The following is an 18953-nucleotide window of genomic DNA, read 5'->3' as shown; positions in this document are numbered from 1 at the left end:
TTTAAACTATTTCTTTTCTTTTGTCATAGGGATATTATTAATGGTACTCTGGCGCCCTCCGCTGGTCACAATAATTAATGCAGGGGGTTTTGTTTCCAAAACCACGGTGAAAAGCTACCGATTAAAAGCACCTCCGAGTGGTTTCCAGACTGTGTGCGGCGCCCCTGGCTAATTTTGACGGCGCACCAAGGAGCCGCGGCGCACAGTTTGGGAACCACTGCTCTAGTACCTTTAAACAGTCTATACCCTAGTATTTTCAAACTACAAGTTATATATACTGTAGTGCCTCTACTACCTTCTGTAACTTGGCGGCCCTATCCTTATTAATAGCCTAAAATATTTAACTTAATACCTCTTCCCCATTCACTTCGTTAACCCAGCCCGTTTCTCCTTACCTATATAGTGTTTTCTCCTTACCTATACAGTTTCCTGTCCACTGTGTCCCTTTTTCGGTGGGTTCTTAGTCAACTTTCCTCGAGCTGCTTGAGTTAAAGGACGTTTCTCAAATTAGAAACTGAACACAACAGTTTCACCAGCCTGATATGGTCAAGCTGGAGTACTCAAAGCCTCTTTTTTTCCTGTAATACAGTAGACTGGGTTTTAGGTAATCACATGTAGTGCCGCACAGCTGCGTATCTGCTTGCTCCTACATGGCGGAATAACACGCTGCTTTCTAAATCAGGTCAGGCCGAGCAACACAGGTACATGACCACTATTGTTGGATGCTGATAGACATATATGAAGAAGACATCTGCAGTGACTCCCGGAATGAAAATGTCACTTACCCAGTGTACATCTGTTCGTGGCATTAGTCGCTGCAGATTCACATGTTGTGCATAGTCCGCCGTCTGGTGTTGGGTCGGAGTGTTATAAGTTGTTTTTCTTCGAAGAAGTCTTTTCGAGTCACGAGACCGAGGGACTCCTCCTCCTTTGTTCCATTGCGCATGGGCGTCGACTCCATGTTAGATTGTTTTCCCCGCAGAGGGTGAGGTAGGAGTTGTGTATGTTAGCAATAGTGCCCATGCAATGGAATGAATAAGTATGTACCAAATAAGGTTTAAGTAATATATTTACAAATATACAAATGTTGAAGATAACTTCCAAACGGCTACAGGCTCCCGGGGAGGCGGGTGGGCACATGTGAATCTGCAGCGACTAATGCCACAAACAGATGTACACTGGGTAAGTGACATTTTCAGTTCGGTGGCATGTGTAGCTGCAGATACACATGTTGTGCATAGACTAGTAAGCAGTTATCTCCCCAAAAGCGGTGGCTCAGCCTGTAGGAGTGCAAGTAGTCTGAAATAAAGTTCTTAGTACGGCTTGACCTACTGTGGCTTGCTGTGCGGATAGCACGTCTACACAGTAGTGCTTAGTAAATGTGTGAGGCGTAGACCATGTGGCTGCCTTACATATCTCGTTCATTGGAATGTTTCCTAGGAAGGCCATGGTAGCGCCTTTCTTTCTGGTTGAATGTGCCCTTGGTGTAATGGGCAGCTCTCTCTTTGCTTTGAGGTAGCAGGTTTGGATGCACTTAACTATCCATCTGGCTATACCCGGTTTTGATATTGGGTTTCCTGTATGAGGTTTTTGAAATGCAATAAACAGTTGTTTTGTTTTCCTAATTTCTTTTGTTCTGTCAATGTAGTACATTAATGCTCTTCTGATGTCTAATGTATGTAGTGCCCTGTCAGCTACTGAGTCTGGCTGTGGGAAGAACACTGGTAGTTCTACCGTTTGATTTAAGTGGAACGGTGAAATAACTTTTGGTAAAAATTTAGGATTGGTTCTTAGGACTACCTTATTTTTGTGTATTTGAATAAAAGGTTCTTGTATAGTAAACGCCTGAATTTCACTTACTCTTCTTAGAGATGTGATGGCAATGAGAAATGCAACCTTCCACGTTAAGAATTGCATTTCGCAAGAGTGCATGGGTTCAAAAGGTGGGCCCATGAGTCTTGTTAAGACGATGTTGAGGTTCCATGAAGGAACAGGTGGTGTTCTTGGTGGTATAATTCTTTTTAGGCCTTCCATAAACGCTTTAATGACAGGTATCCTAAATAGTGAAGTTGAATGGGTAATCTGCAGGTATGCAGATATTGCTGCGAGGTGTATTTTTATGGAAGAGAAGGCTAGATTTGATTTCTGTAAATGTAGTAAGTATCCCACTACATCCTTTGGAGATGCATGTAATGGTTGAACTTGCTTATTATGGCAGTAGCAAACAAATCTTTTCCATTTGCTTGCGTAGCAGTGTCTAGTGGATGGTCTTCTAGCTTGTTTTATGACTTCCATACATTCTTGGGTGAGGTTTAAATGTCCGAATTCTAGGATCTCAGGAGCCAGATTGCTAGATTCAGCGATGCTGGGTTTGGATACCTGATCTGTTGTTTGTGTTGTGTTAACAGACCTGGCCTGTTGGGTAACTTGACATGGGGTACTACTGACAGGTCTAGTAGTGTTGTGTACCAAGGTTGTCTTGCCCATGTTGGTGCTACTAGTATGAGTTTGAGTTTGTTTTGACTCAATTTGTTTACTAGATATGGAAGGAGAGGGAGAGGGGGAAAAGCGTACGCAAATATCCCTGACCAGTTCATCCATAGAGCATTGCCTTGAGACTGCCTGTGTGGGTACCTGGATGCGAAGTTTTGGCATTTTGCATTCTCTTTTGTTGCAAATAGGTCTATTTGAGGTGTTCCCCAAATCTTGAAGTAAGTGTTTAGAATTTGGGGGTGAATCTCCCATTCGTGGACCTGTTGGTGATCCCGAGAGAGATTGTCTGCTAGTTGATTTTGGATCCCTGGGATAAATTGTGCTATTAGGCGAATGTGGTTGTGAATTGCCCATTGCCATATCTTTTGTGCCAGGAGGCACAGCTGTGTCGAGTGTGTTCCCCCTTGTTTGTTTAGATAATACATTGTTGTCATGTTGTCTGTTTTGACAAGAATGTATTTGTGGGTTAAGATGGGTTGAAATGCTTTCAACGCTAGGAATACTGCTAACAATTCGAGGTGATTTATATGCAGCTTTGTTTGATGTACGTCCCATTGTCCTTGGATGGTGTGTTGACTGAGGTGTGCTCCCCACCCTGTCATGGAAGCATCTGTTATCACGTATTGTGGCACTGGGTCTTGGAAAGGCCGCCCCTTGTTTAAATTGATACTGTTCCACCATAGAAGCGAGATGTATGTTTGGCGGTCTATCAACACCAGATCTAGAAGGTGACCCTGTGCATGTGACCATTGTGATGCTAGGCACTGTTGTAAGGGCCTCATGTGCAGTCTTGCGTTTGGGACAATGGCTATGCATGAGGACATCATGCCTAGGAGTTTTAATACCATCTTTGCCTGTATTTTTTGTGTTGGATACATGGCTTGTATAACCTTGTGAAAATTTTGAACCCTTTGTGGACTTGGAGTGGCTATTCCCTTTGTTGTGTTGATTGTTGCTCCTAAGTATTGCTGTGTTTTGCACGGCAGAATGTGAGATTTTGTATAGTTGATGGAGAAACCGAGTTTGTAGAGGGTTTGTATGACATAATCCGTGTGGTGTGAACACTTTGTTAGGGAGTTGGTCTTGATTAGCCAATCGTCTAGGTATGGGAATACGTGTATTTGCTGCCTTCTGATGTGTGCAGCTACTACTGCCAGGCATTTTGTAAATACTCTTGGTGCGGTTGTTATACCGAACAGCAACACTTTGAATTGGTAATGTATTCCTTTGAATACGAACCTTAGGTATTTCCTGTGCGAGGGATGTATCGGTATGTGGAAATACGCGTCCTTTAGTCTTGTTGCTTTAGCAGTGGTAACACGTCTTGTAGCGTGACCATGTGAAAGTGGTCTGATTTGATGTAGGTGTTTAGTGTTCTGAGATCTAGGATTGGTCTCAGTGTTTTGTCCTTTTTTGGTATTAGAAAGTACAGTGAGTAAACTCCCGTGTTTTTTTGTGTACATGGTACCAATTCTATTGCGTCCTTTTGCAGTAATGCTTGAACTTCTAGTTCTAGAAGGTCTAGATGTTGTTTTGACATATTCTGTGTTTTTGGTGGGACATCTGGAGGGAGTTGGAGAAATTCTATGCAATAACCATGTCGGATAATTGCTAAGACCCTAGTGTCTGTTGTTATCTCCTCCCAAGATTTGTAAAACTGACTTAGTCTTCCCCCCACTGGTGTGGTGTGAAGGGGTTGAGTGACTTGTGAGTCACTGTTTGGTTGGAGGGGTTTTTGGACTTTGAAATTTTCCCCTGTTTCTAGGGAATTGTCCTCCTCTGTACTGTCCCCGAAAGCCTCCCCTTTGGTACTGTCCCTGGTATGTAGACGGTGTTGATTGTGAGGTGCTGGCTTGTGTGGCTTGACCCCGAAACCCCCCTCTGAAGGTTGTTTTGCGGAAGGTGCCGAAAGTGCCTCTGCCCTGCGGGGAATAGAGTGCGCCCATGGCCTTGGCTGTGTCAGTGTCCTTTTTTAATTTCTCAATTGCCGTGTCGACTTCGGGTCCAAACAATTGTTGTTCATTAAACGGCATATTGAGCACCGCTTGCTGTATTTCCGGTTTAAAGCCAGATGTGCGCAACCATGCGTGCCTTCTTATGGTTACTGCGGTATTTATTGTTCTTGCAGCTGTGTCCGCTGCGTCCATAGAGGAGCGTATTTGGTTATTGGAGATGTTTTGTCCCTCCTCAACCACTTGTTTTGCCCGTTTTTGAAATTCCTTGGGTAGATGCTCGATGAGATGCTGCATCTCGTCCCAATGGGCCCTATCATATCGCGCTAGGAGCACCTGAGAGTTGGCGATGCGCCACTGGTTTGCAGCTTGTACTGCGACCCTTTTCCCAGCTGCGAACTTGCGGCTCTCCTTATCCGGAGGTGGTGCCTCGCCTGATGTGTGCGAGTTGGCTCTCTTGCGAGCTGCCCCTACCACGACTGAATCTGGTGGCAGCTGTGAGGTGATAAAAGTAGGGTCCGTGACAGGTTCTTTGAAGATCTGCTTTGCGTGCCTTAGCATTCCTGGAAGCATAGGCAGGCTTTGGTAGGTGCTATGGGTGGAAGAGAGGGTGTTGAAAAGGAAGTCATCCTCGACAGGTTCTGCGTGTAACGACACGTTATGGAACTCTGCTGCCCTAGCTACCACCTGTGCATACGCTGTACTGTCCTCAGGTGGTGAGGGCTTGGTAGGGTACGACTCAGGACTATTGTCTGATACTGGGGCGTCGTATAGGTCCCAAGCGTCTTGGTCATCTTGGCTCATGGTGGTATGAGCCGGTGAATGTGACGGAGTCTGTGCCGGTGATATATGAGTTACAGGTGGAGGAGAGGGTGGCGGGGTTATCTTTTTAACCACTTTTGTTTGTGGTGTTTGTTCCTGTTGGAACTAGAGTCTCCTTTTTCTCCTGATTGGGGGAAGGGTGCTGATTTTCCCTGTCCCACTTTGTATAAAAATCCGCTTTTGTGTGTGGTCCACGTCAGTGGTCTGCAACTCTTCCTCAAATCTGTGTTTGCGCATTTGAGAGGACAGTGATTGTTCCTCTGAATACGAGCTGGCAGTCGGTTCGGTTGCCGGTCGTTTTGGCACCGAAACTGTGTCTTTGCTTGTTTTCGGCTCCGAGGAGAATTTCCTCTTTTTCGGAGTCGAGCCTTCTCGGCGTCGATCATCCTTGGTGCCGCTGTTTCTGCGTCGAGCAGCTTCGGTTCCGCTGTCTCGGCGTCGATCTTTTTCGGCAGCACTGTCTCGGTCCCGAGATTGCTGCGTGCCTGTGTCTCGACCCGAGTCGGACGATCTCGGCACCGGTTCGGCCTTTTTCGGTGCCGATGGACAGTCACCTACTTTATGGGTTGAGCCATGGCCTGTTGGCAGTGGCGTCCCCTGGGCCTTGTCTGTTTTCTTGTGTGGTGCTTGCTTCGACGTCTTACTCACGGTTTCTTTGACGTCGAATTCTTCAGAGTCCGATTCATGAATGGAGAAGGCTTCCTCTTCTTCTCCTTGTTCCTCGAACCCTCGTTGTCCTGTCGGCGTGGCCGCCATCTGTAATCTTCTGGCTCGCCGGTCACGGAGCGTTTTTCGGGATCGAAACGCACGACAGGCCTCACACATCTCTTCCCTGTGCTCGGGCGACAGGCACAAGTTACAGACCAAATGTTGGTCTGTATATGGAAATTTATTGTGGCATTTAGGACAGAATCGGAACGGGGTCCGTTCCATCAGTGTCGAACTTACACGCGGTCGGGCCGACCAGGCCCCGACGGGGGATCGAAATTACCCCGAAGGGCTACCGGAGCTCTTCACGATTCGGTGTCGATTCTATTCTAACCCGATACCAAACGAAACAATACCGACGTAGTTTTCCGAAGTTATGACTATCTTTCCGTCCCGAAACCCGGAGCGAAAAGGAACACGTCCGAACCCGATGGCGGAAAAAAAACAATCTAACATGGAGTCGACGCCCATGCGCAATGGAACAAAGGAGGAGGAGTCCCTCGGTCTCGTGACTCGAAAAGACTTCTTCGAAGAAAAACAACTTATAACACTCCGACCCAACACCAGACGGCGGACTATGCACAACATGTGTATCTGCAGCTACACATGCCACCGAACACATATTTACCATATCATATTATCAACATTCATGAGAACATCCAACCAACCATGTGCTTAATTTAACGATACAGAGTCTGGCAATGAAAAACCTCAAAGCTTAAGTGGATTTCTGTGGCATTTTGTCTCTTAGAGAACTAGATTTTTCAAATAATTCCACATGGCAAGGCGTTGTATTTTCCACTCAATGTCCATGACTTAGTGTCTTTCTTTTCGGCTAAAAGAAAATGTTGTTGCTGTTGTGCCTAATAATTTTTGAAGTACCAAAACAGATTACCTCTTGTGCATGTGCTATAAGGAAACACACCTCCTTCACCTGCTCCCTATATAAAGTAGATGGGCCTGAAAAAAACTACTGGTGTTTTTTTATATTGTGGACTTCGCATTTCAAAAGTCAACGCTGTTTTATATATTGAAACTTCTAAGTGTGAGAACAATGTCAACAGAGCAGGGGCATATAGGAATCAGAAAAGACAAACGAACAATGGTGTATCTACTAGCAAATCAATTTTACACATACATGACACTTCTTTTATAAGATATACAGAAAGATTACAAAATTAAGTCATGTGAGAGCCAGTCAGTCAGACATGGGCACAAATGTCACTGGAGAGTATGTCTGCAGATTTCAGCCACATTCAGATCAAAGCATCTTACGAGGTGCAGAAGCCTCTTTGGGGTTAGATCAGAGACTGTGACGAGGTTACATCTAACAGTAACATGGAAAAGCAGTGATGGAAGCAGGGGTGATTAAACATTGTTAGACCTGGGCTGTGGAAGTATTATAACCATCCCTGAAGTGGTACAAAGCTGGCAATGCTAGAAGCATCGCTGATGTGTGCAGTCGAGGACCTTTTTCGAGCATGTGGAGAAATCAAGAAGCCTGAATCCTTATAACGCTGGAGAAACCTATCCATGCCAACTTAACAGAAGATTCAAAAGCATCCACAAATGGACAACATCTTGATAAGTTATCAGAATACTGAGTGGCGAGTCAGTAAGGTCTGCAACAAGCCCAAACACAATTTGTGATATAAAGGCAACTAGAGGACTTCCAGACCCTCCAGAGGGGGTCAGAGACTGCAAGTCCAGGAGTTCTTAAGAAGAGTCCAGGGATCAATTGCACTTCTGCCCATAGCCAGGCTGAACTGATCTCAGTAAAGCATGTGTTATAGTGGACGTATCTAAAATAACAAATTCTGAAGAGTGCTGGCATCCATCTGAAACAGCTTCTCTTAAGGAGTTTATAGGTTTTGGAAGGTCACAGTACAATCGGAGGTAAATTGTGCTCTTTAAAGTGATTTGGTACTTGTATGCTATGCTAATGAGAAAAAATCATTTCAACAAGGCGGCAATAGACCTAGGCTTGTGAAACACATTCAAGACAGAAATGTCACCTAAGGCAGACGTGGCTTTAGGCTGTATTGATCACTCAGGGTTGTGTTCAACATCCTATTAAAGGAGTGGTCAGCATCTACTACTGCAGCCATTCTCCAATCAAAACAGACTGTCCTGATCACTGTCTCTGGGCACCAGAGAGTGGAGTTCTCCTTGCATTTTGCTTCCATCTGACCAAGTTCTACACAAGACAGAAGCTGAATATGTTTGTCCACCAGTATGAATGATTCTTGTTTGACCTACTTATAAACGTATCAGATCAGGGCTCAATGTGTTCTGGCACTAAACACAGCAAGCTTAACGAAATTAGCCTCTAAGACTGGCATTTCCTTAAACAAGCTGACTGTGGTATAAAGCGAGAGGACGAGGCACAGAGGTACCTGGCAGGACAAACACAGCAACGGATCCTGATGAAAAAAGCCACAAGTAAGATTCTGCAAGTGCCCAAAACATTTGCTGTTCCTTCAGTTACTGAATGGAGAGTGACCTAGAGGATGCTGAGGGCATATTGCAGGAATGGCTGACTAAACACAGGGGATGGTGAACTGACTTCCTTGGAGCTGTGCTCAACTCTCCTCCTGTCTTCGAAGAACATCTCACAAGTTGGGAAGAAGGAGTCTGGGAAGAAGGAATGATAGAGGAGATGAAGGGAGAAATCAGAGGCAGCCTAAAGAAAGAATGGTAGCGGAGCAGTATAGTAATAAAATATGGGTTGCTAGAGAGAAGGGGATCAGTGGAGACTTTCGGGCATTTACAACAGAAAAACACAAGCCAGAAAAGTAGCTGGGAAGGAAGGGAGAGAAATTACATTACTCATCTTCACTCAGTGGTTAATAGGACATGTTTGCACCATATCCTGGTCTCCAAAAAAATCAAATACCGTTCTCAGATAGGGATGAATGCCCCAATAGCTCTCAGGGCTGCATCCAGAAAGCAAGCATATATAATTTACAGTGGGATGAGTGAAGACCATGAAATTAAAAGATGGAGGTTAAAAAGACGTGATTGTCTATTTGTTCCACTAAATGACATGATCATGTAACACCTCACCATCCTAATCACTTGTGACAGAACAACCTCACTTACAGACATCCACAGTGTCATTACAGAAAAAAGGCTGACGAGCCAGGACCAGGAGATATGGAAGGGGTTATAAAGGAAGCAAGTGACGGCAAAGGGGGCACATAGGATGTGAGTGATGTCTAGCAGGTGGGAGATTTACACAGTTTGTCAATTATGTCTTTTGAGGACTGGGAAGCAGAGGGAGTCAATGAAGGAGAGTGAATACAAAGGGAGCCAAGATAGCATCGAGTTCACAACTAGAGAAGGCAAGGGAGTTGTACATGGAGATAAGGTCAGGTAGGTTTCTAGGGAAGAGGTTCTTTGGAGGGTTAACATGGATTTATAAAAGAGATGAGAAACAGGTTCTTAGAAAGATGGCAGGAGCTTTGGACATGGAAAAAGAGAAGGGAGGGGAGTCAGATGAGAACTATGGGGCTGGCAACATTTCAAGACAAGCTGCAAGAGAAGGTAGCTGCAGGTTAGATCGAGGAAAAAATGGGAGAGGGTTAGACTAGGATATAGAGGGAGGGACAGTAACTTGTTAGAAAGGGAGTAACAGAAGGTAAGGGTATTAGATATGGCAAATGGTGGTTGTGGTGTTAGGAAAGGAACGGGCTAGAGTTGATACATTTTAGATTTCTGACTGGAGACTCTTTGCTGTAAAGCACACTGAATAAAAGCACTATCATTTGGTTCGCTGGCTGGTGTGGATTCTATCCTACTCAAAGGATCTCCAGAGAAGTTTAAAATGTTGGCTCTAGTATTTAGTCATTTCTAAACAAGACCCCCTCATTGTATTTACTTGGTCTTCATGCAATTTTAAAAAGCACCAGTCCTGCATCGCAGGGAGATACTTGCTCTCTTTGACCTCATTTAAATGTTGGCTCTGTTGCAAGTTGTACTAGGCAGAGTAGCTATCAGGACCTGGGAAGAGATAGCGTAAAAGCAAAAAAGAAGAACTCAGTAAAGGGTGGGGGTGTGCAGCTTGAAAGCAATGCATGTCCAACCTTACCGTGTGTGAGGGAGCATCTGTGCCTCAGTCTATTCACTCCAACCAGCAAAGAGTCAGACATTTTCAGACCCTTCATACTCCCTCCTCTAATCAGGCCAGCTCTCCATATTTAGAAAGCATACTGCCAACATGGACAGAGTGTGTAGCGATAAAAGTTGTGTGACTTTAATTATGCACAGGATGATTTAAATTAATCTTTCCACATAGTTTCTCTGGTGCTGGCACACAATGGGGATGTGGCATAGTAGTTAGATGAGCATCTGCCAAACACAGATGTCGAACTCCACATCTGCTCGCACACTTAACCACACTGTGTGATCATGGGAAAAGTGTTTATTTTTAAAGGCAAAATTGCCTAGTGTCCAAAAAACAATAAAGCTAGAGTAACTTCATCACTTCATCTATACAACTAAGGACAAGGCCACTTCCTGTGAGCTTAGTGGTAACAGAAGAGAATGGAAATCACTGTCCCACTTGATTGAAGTAGTGCTCCAAATTAAAGAGTCACTCAGTCAGACTGTGACATTGGGAGGCGTTTGAATAAGAACTTGCAGGCAAAAAGATTCATCTGCAAGAATATGCATACTTTTTTTTTTTTTTAGGTTAAAATGGATTGACATTATGAATGCTATAACTAAATTTGCAAAAACTGATCAATATTTGTAAGAATGAAATCCTAATTATATTTGTCAAAAGCACTTTCTCTGTTTCCTCTGGCCCATCAGAACGCCACAAACTACCCCTTCACCTTCAACTTACCCAGTCCAGTGCCTACGCTACACAACCTAAGCTATCATTTGGCTGGGACTTCTACATTACACCAAGGTAAACCTCTACACTCTACCAATGATGTTACAAGAAGGCCAGCTTTGGGAGGAGCGGAGGCTCCTCAACTCCCACTCTAGTGCACAAAAATAGTACGGTCTTGGCCTCATCAAGGTTTTCCAGCCTTTTACTCACCAAGGGTCTTATGGCACTCCATAGCCTACTCAATCTCCACCTAACCACATTTTTTAAATTAAATTCACTTCAAGTAAGCTTTATTTCCGTAACTAGTACAATAAAAGCACAAAACATACACAAATAAAAACCATCACATTTCATATAAATTAAAAATAAGTGAAGACAAAGATAAAAATCGATACATACAATAATAAATACTACTGGACCCAGAACTTAAACATAAAATTGTGCACAGAATACTCTAGCACCATATACATTAAAAGATGTACATAAAAGTTTTCAAAAGTTATAAATCTGTCAAATGCAATAGTTTGTTCAGCGATAAACTCCAAATACAGTACTGAGAGATGTACTTCCCTAGATGATTTACAGAGTTGATTGCAAAGATTTGCAAATTGGGCCACTGATCCAACACAGTCACTGCACAGCTTCTTTGGCCCAACAGCACAGTGGTATTAGAAATACACAAACTAATTAAGAATTAATTCCACGAAATATGCAGAACCATATCCATTATTGGGAAGGCAACCTGCAATTTTATAAAACTATACATAAAAGGCAACTCCACATGAAGAAGATAAAATCTTTGCTTTATTGGTCCACATAGCTCCAAGAAATTTAGCAACAGCAGTAACTAAAACCTAATCAGTATTTAAGATTTTGTAGAGCTATAGCAGACCTACGGACACCCAGCAGCATGCAGACAGGGGCAAGCCACTTCCTGCGAGGGATTACATAAGCAGGACAGAAAAAAAAATACCTGGGGCACATTTTCAATAGGGGCGTTACAAGCTGGGCAGACCATACTTCCGTCAGATGACGGACTGCTAGTGAATGACCTTACTGGTAAGGTTCCTACACGAAATTGGAAGTACCGCTTCCTGTCCTTAGAGGTCGCGATTATGTCCCAAAATGCCTCTTAGCTGTGCGCATCCTTTCGATGAGTAAAAATGTGAGACAGCTTAGAATGAATTGCTACATGCAGTTCTTCAGAAGCTACCATCTTGCAATACTTATTTTTAAAATCATGCCTTGAGGGAAAGGCAGCAGTAGTTGGGAAATCCCAGAACTCGCACAATCCAAGCAAATACAGTGAAGCCTTGACATATCTAAGCCCCGGGACACTAAGACAGCGATCAGCTTCAACAACAGCTTGGAGGGCTTCGGTATATGAGGCAAGCTCCGGAGTAGTCCAGTGCCATCTCCAAAACAGGAGAGGGCGTAAACGAGCTTTAGGGCCTATTCTCTTGATATCCAGAACCTTGCAATGAGGAAACAGCAGAGTACTCGATGGTAGAGAAACATGTTTCCTTAAAAAGGTATTTTCGACTGCAGATATTTCTTGAGCTTTGACATAGCCCTTTAGGTCTGCACCATATAAAGTGGAACTAACAGCCTTAGTCTCGTGGATCTGAAGTGCCGGGCGGATTGGTTTGGTATAGGAGGTACTAAAGTCCCTGACCAGAACCCCAGTGTACTGTCTTTGCTTCAACGCCACCTTGGTGATATAGGATTTCCAAGACAAATTTTCAGATACTGTTCAACTAAGGTAACCAAAAGATTTTACCTTTTCAAGCGGCGTGCCTCCAAGAACTACCTTCCCTTTGTATGATTTGTCGGGGTTGAATGTCATCAGTTTAGTTTTGGAGGTATTGATCTCCAGTCTCGAACGAGAGAGAACTCGTCAAATCGACTTATGAGTTTTTGTAAACCACTGGGGTGTTTGGAGATTAAGAGAGTGTTGTCTGCAAACAACAATAAGGGAACTTTACGTGCACCTATACATGGTGCATCTGCCTCCATCATAGCTAAAAAGGCGACAATGTCATTGATATGCATTGAAAATAAAGTTGGAGCAAGGACTCATCCGTCGTACTCTCCTTTGTGCTGGGATTTTTGTCAGTAAGCTGCCCCTGATCCCCCCCCCACCTGACGCATGCATAAGTATCCTCATGGAGACGTATTAGTAAGGAAAGGAGATGGGGACACATTGCCAAGTCAAAAAGGACTTCCCACAGCTTGTTGCGAAGTACTAAATCAAATGCAGATTTTTTTATCCACGAAAGCAACATAAAGCTTTCCTTTGCCAATTAAGGCAGTTTTCCAATAAAGGAGCAGGAATCAAAAAACTTGGTCAATAGTGGAGATTTTTGTATGAAACCCAGCTTGCAGAGGGCTGAGAATGTCATGGTCAGATATCCAATCCTGGATCTTCCCCAGAAGACAGTGGCAGAAGATTGTTTGCACACAGTCTAATAAGCTGATAGATCTTTGCCCTGAAATTATAGACCTATCACCCTTTTTATGGATGGGTACAACAATGGTACCCTTACACGGGTCATGGATTGGTGCCCCCGTCCCTCTCGCATTAGATAGAATAAGGATGTATCTAGACCAAGCATCGATGTCAGTCAAAAATAAGTCTGCCGGGACACCATCTTGACCAGCTGCCCTACCGCACTTGAGGGTGCCTAATGAATGCACAATATCAGAAAGGGTGAACAAGTGTAGAGTTGAAGAATCGGGTGGATGATTAGTGGTGACGGGAACAGCCCGGTTATGCTCATACACCGCACTAGAGCAATCCATAGTGTATAGTTGACTAAAATGATTAACCCACTCTGATGGAGCAATATTAGTCTTTAGGCGCAACACACCATTATCAGGGCCTTGCACAACCAAGGACCAAAATCTTACACAATCCTTATCAGATGCAGCTTCATTCAATGCAGCCCACCATTTCTCATTCTGCATATGCTTGGCTCTACAAATGGCAGCCTTGTAAAAATTTCTGGTTATGTACATAGAGGCTATATCCTTGGTTTTGATAGCTTTGATCAGTTGTATGTTTAAGGCCCGGCAGTCCCTATTATACCAAGAATGTTTCTCTTTGAGGCATTTGCCACCAAGGTTACCACCTACCAAGAAATGGGCCGCAATACTTTCAAAGCAAAAAAGGTGACATGCAATCAATTGCATATTAGTTGTAGAGCCCACCTCTAGTTGTGCCAGCCAAGACCTCAAGACAGCATTAACAGAGCTTAAAATATCAGGCTGGGCTACTAATTGATGCCACTTCAAATGTCTTTTGTCGTTGGTCATACTAATGCCCGGTAGTGGTATAATGGGAATGCTAGGCACAGACAACTGGTCACATACAGCAAACATTTGGATAGAGAGTGGATTATGGTCGCTCTCTATCCTCTCAACAACTGCCATGTCAACGACCAAAGGCCACAATCTCAAATCAACTAAGCAATAATCAATTCTGCTTGTATGGTTAGTTTTGTTTTAAGTAGGAGAGTCGTTAGCATCTGATTTAGTTCTGCTATTGAGTGCTCTAAGCCCAAATTCCATAGTCAGGGGTTTTAGCTGCACAGCTGCTTGGGACCACCTATTTATGGAAGGGATGTTTATGGCTGGAACACATCCGATCTTCCTCATACATGGAGCCGAGATCATCACAATCTAAAGGCTTGAAAGTGACATTGAAGTCGCTTGCTACAATGATTTTAGAATATCGGGGAAACTGCCTAAGAAACACTTCCAGCATGTAGAGCTTGCTGGCAGACAAGCCCCCCCTGACCCTTCTTGCATAGATAATAATAATAATAATTACTCCAGCCCAAATGATAACTGAATATCTAATATATCAAGAGAGTCAATCGGTAACTAATATATGACAGTTTAATGTTGTTCTCACCCATGTTGTTAGTCCACCAGAGGGTCTACCCCTATTGCTAAGAGGTGCTGGAATATTAAAATTCAGAAACCTTGACTGAAAGAACGGATCCACTGCCCATGTTTCCTGGAAAAGGCAGATATCACAATTCTCAATAAATTGATCAAAAGCTGGCGAGGAAGTAGTAGAACTTAAGCCTGACACATTCCAGGAGACAATACGTACCCCATCATTATGAGATGCTGGGTGCAACACAGATGTAGTCGCCGCACCATTGGCTAGGCAATTAGCTGACTGATTTAGCAGTGCCTGGCAAGAGCTGTCAAAGATAGGGGAACTAATAAAACTCAGAGGCAGGGAGAACACTAATGCCAGGGCCGACTACATTATGCAAAGCGGGAACCACTGATGAGTGAACTGGAGCAATCTCAGATGAAGGACTGAGTCAATCATTTTCATTTAAACCTGATAGGCTAGCCCCTGAATGAGCATTGTGGTGGGTAGGGAACCGGGGGTATTTAAACTCAATACAGTATTTCCTTGGTGGGCATGTTCTTGCATCTAAGGCCACCAGATCATTTACCATGCTCATGTCCCTGTATATCAACTCTATCACATCATTTTGTGTATCAGGATCTGGTCTCCCGACTGCCTTAATTATGTCCTCACGAATTACAGATCGACAACCTCTCACATAACATATCCAAAGGATTGGCTTGTTTTTATTGGCTTCTACACTCTCTCTAGATGCAGCAGGGTGTAGCTTGGGTACATTAACCATATAAACAGTGTTTGTAAATTTGGGCCTATCGAAAGCAGAACCTCCCACACAATTAGAGATACCATTATTTACAGGCCCCAAGGGTTGGCAGTAGTTTTCTGGCTCCTTGAGCATGCCTATGTCACTACAATTGGAAACTCGGCAAACATTCCCTAGCCTCCCGTGTGCTGCCCATTTGTCAACACAAGGAGCCAAACTAGCACTAGCAGAGCCAGGCACAGGGTTAAAACTCTCGATAGCGGCTGGCAAATGAAGATTAGACAACACAGATACTGGACCGGGGGAACTGGACACAAGGCGCATGGGCACCAATCAAGGGCGTCATTACGGCCGATGGAGTCATCTGCCTAACCATAGAGATTAATGTATATACCCTAGATTTGAGCTCAGCCACCTCTGCCTTTAAATCTTGTATATGAGAGCTATGTTGAAACTCAGCCATATTGGGGGCGACAGTTGTGACTATAGTCTCGCCTGCTATAATACTAGTGACAGGGTCATCATGTGTGTCTACGATGTCTCTTAGAGGACTAAAACGATTACTGTGAAGCAGGACATTACTGTCATCAAGTGGCGATTTATTCGCCCATGTTGGTGTAGTGTAAGAACCATGAACCACCCCCCTTTCCCTTCATATGCAAACCCCTGCAGGTCTCGTACTTTAAACAAGTCAGGGATTTTCTTGCATTTAACCCCCAAATGTATTGAAGAACACACACCATGAGCATTTTCGGGAGCATTATTGGGGGGGAAGGGGGTGTTCAGTATTTCGTCACATTCAACTAGAAGATGATCAATCCTTGTCATCACACATCTGCTGCATGCTTCCGGTTTTTACATTTTTTGGTCTGCGCTGTCCCAGCCCCGCCCTCTGCCGCCTTTATTTTACCCATTTGCGATATCACTTTGTTGAGAATAATACATAGATAGGCCCCAGCAGGGCCTGTTAGATCAGTAACCCTCCTGCCAAAATACAATAGCTACAGCTGCAGACTAAAAGAAAAAAAATATTAGAGGAGTGGCCCAGCCCAGCCCAGCCCAGCCTCCGACGGGCGTGGGCGGGCCCACCCTTGGCCCGGGCTTCGCCTAGGTGTGTCCCACGCAGCGGTGATCTCTGCAGCGATTTATAGCGCTCGCCGTTAGTGCAAGTGTGAGCAGCTGGGCAGGAAGGATGGCCGCCTACAGGGGCCAAGAGCAGTCTGGAATGTGTAGTCCCCCAGGCAAATTATGCTTGCTCACAGGTTGCCATACCAACACATCTCAGACTTAAAGATGATCTCTTCAAGGTCCAGGGCAGTCAGAAACTCACTTGGTACTCTGCTCAACGTCTCAACAGTAGACCACCTGCCACATGTTGTCATCCTGGGTAAGCTAGTTTATTAGGGCCACGATCACTGCCCACATTCTAGAAAACACGACTAGAGCTTCACAGGAATTCCTAATCTCATATGCTTACTGCACTAAAACAGTTACTGGCTCTCTAAATCAAGCTACTCCCATTAATGAATCAATACCTAGCTGAGCACAGTTACTGTCTCTTTAAATCAAGCTACTTCCATCAATGAATCAATACCTATTTAGCACATGTATCAGCATATGCTCATGTTTCATTGCAAAAATATAATTTACAAAATTGCAAAGGTTCTATCATACATTGGTGTTGAGGAAAAGGGGTGTAACTTCCTTATGAGCAAGTGAACACTGTTGTTGAAAAAAGTTTAACGCATTCCCAACACAAATGAAGCTGAAAATACTCTTCAGAAAACTGGTCAATAGCAACAGAAAGTTTAAAACTATGAAACAAGTATAAAGGCATCTAATGTGGTCACTTTCTCTGTAGGAAAGAATCAAAAGTATATTTCACTATTGAAGTTCAAAACTTTGACTTACCACTAGACTTGATTTCACGTACATAGTTGCTTGGAAACCATCCTGTTTTGCCACCGTGTGTGCCTTCCCACCAGCCCCCTTCTTCCAGTCGTGTGATGTGTATTATATCCCCTTTTGAAAATGAAAGCTCATCTTCATTGGTCTGTTGAAAGTTAAATTTAGCTCTCACCACCATTTGATGGTTGCTATTATCGGTCATGTCCTAAAAAAAAAAAAATTTAAAACATATCTTTTAGAATGAGTTTACTATTATCAGTCTGATGTAATCACATGAAAATACATGGCACCATACTGTTCACATTAATATGTCCAAATATGAACCATCTTAGAACAATTTCGTTTTTCACAGGCAATCTAGAATCTATTTTGTAATAAAAAGGTGTGCATAATCTTAACAGGCTCAAGGCACAGTTGTGTTGCTACTAAATAAGTAGTCAGAAAGTCTCCTAATGTGACACATCTAACACAGATTTCCTTTTTCAGCAGGCAATCTCAAATGACCGGGCAAATAGTCAAAATCCAAGTGACAAGTGGATTTAATCACAGCCAAAGGTAATTACTCCTCCAGGTCGCATTTGAGGTCATTATGAACCAGTTACTTACCTTCGGTAATGCCGGATAGAGACTTCCAGCGTCAGATTACTTACCTTTGAACAGATACCTGAGCAATATCATACCAGAGGTGGACTGCAAACCAATTTCAAATGCAGAAGTCCTGCAGGACCGAACAGGCAAAGTGCCCATCCTTACAGACCTGACTGTCCAGGCAGTAATGATTGTAAACGTGTGCAGATATGCCCATGTTGATGTCTGGCAGATGTCTAGGACAGGAACTCCGTGTGGTAAAGCAGTGGTCGCAGCTTTAGCTCTGGTTGAATGAGCTGGAAAACATCAGGAAGTTGTTTCTTGGCCAGTGCATAGCAGATCTTTATACATAGTGCGAACCAAAGAGATGGTTTGCTTATGCGCTTCCCGGCCTTTCTTTGCACCCACATACCCCACGAAGAGTTGGTCGACCATGTGGAACTTAGGATAGGGTCACGACAGAACAACAACCCACTTTCTGGGTTCAGGTGGTGGAGTCTGTCCTCTTCCTTAGAAGGATGTTGGTGGTAAGTAAAAAGGAGGTTGGGCGATGGATTGGCCTACATGAAAAGGTGTGATCACTTTCGGCAGAAAAGAGCCCCATGTGCGACGCACCAGATTGTCTGACTATATAGAGGGATAAGGTGGTTTAGATGACAAGGACTGCAGCTCACTCACTTGACAAGCAGATTTAACTGCCACAAGGACGGCTGTTTTCAGTGTGAGAATTGAGGGAACAATTGTGGAGAGGCTTGAAAGGAGCACATATCAAAAACGTTAGAACCAATTTAAGGTCCCACTGGGGCATAATGAATGGGGAAGGAGGGAAGAGATGAGCAAGATCTTTGAGGAACAATAAGGGACTTGAACAAAGAGGGTTGGTCAAGCAACCGAAAGTAGACAAAAATGACACATAAATAGCCTTTAAGAGGGCCAAAAGCAGAGCCATGCTGGGCAAGGGAAAGAATGAAAAGTAAAACCTCAGCA

General features: G+C 43.9%; 1 protein-coding gene across 4 annotated transcripts in view; it reads right to left on the bottom strand.

The window, feature by feature from the left end:
• The window catches only part of ARHGEF7 (Rho guanine nucleotide exchange factor 7), an 832785-nt gene that overhangs the window by 585707 nt on the left and 228125 nt on the right, over positions 1–18953 (bottom strand). For all 4 annotated transcript variants that reach the window (XM_069205130.1, XM_069205127.1, XM_069205128.1 and 1 more), the window contains one exon: positions 17382–17583. In XM_069205130.1, coding sequence (XP_069061231.1) covers positions 17382–17583 — 202 coding nt within the window. The remainder of the gene's footprint in view (positions 1–17381; positions 17584–18953) is intronic.

The sequence above is a fragment of the Pleurodeles waltl genome, chromosome 8 (genome assembly GCF_031143425.1).
Source record: "Pleurodeles waltl isolate 20211129_DDA chromosome 8, aPleWal1.hap1.20221129, whole genome shotgun sequence".
NCBI lineage: Eukaryota > Metazoa > Chordata > Amphibia > Caudata > Salamandridae > Pleurodeles > Pleurodeles waltl.
The sequence above is the reverse complement of the archived record's forward strand: the minus strand, read 5'-3'. Positions and strand labels throughout refer to the sequence as shown.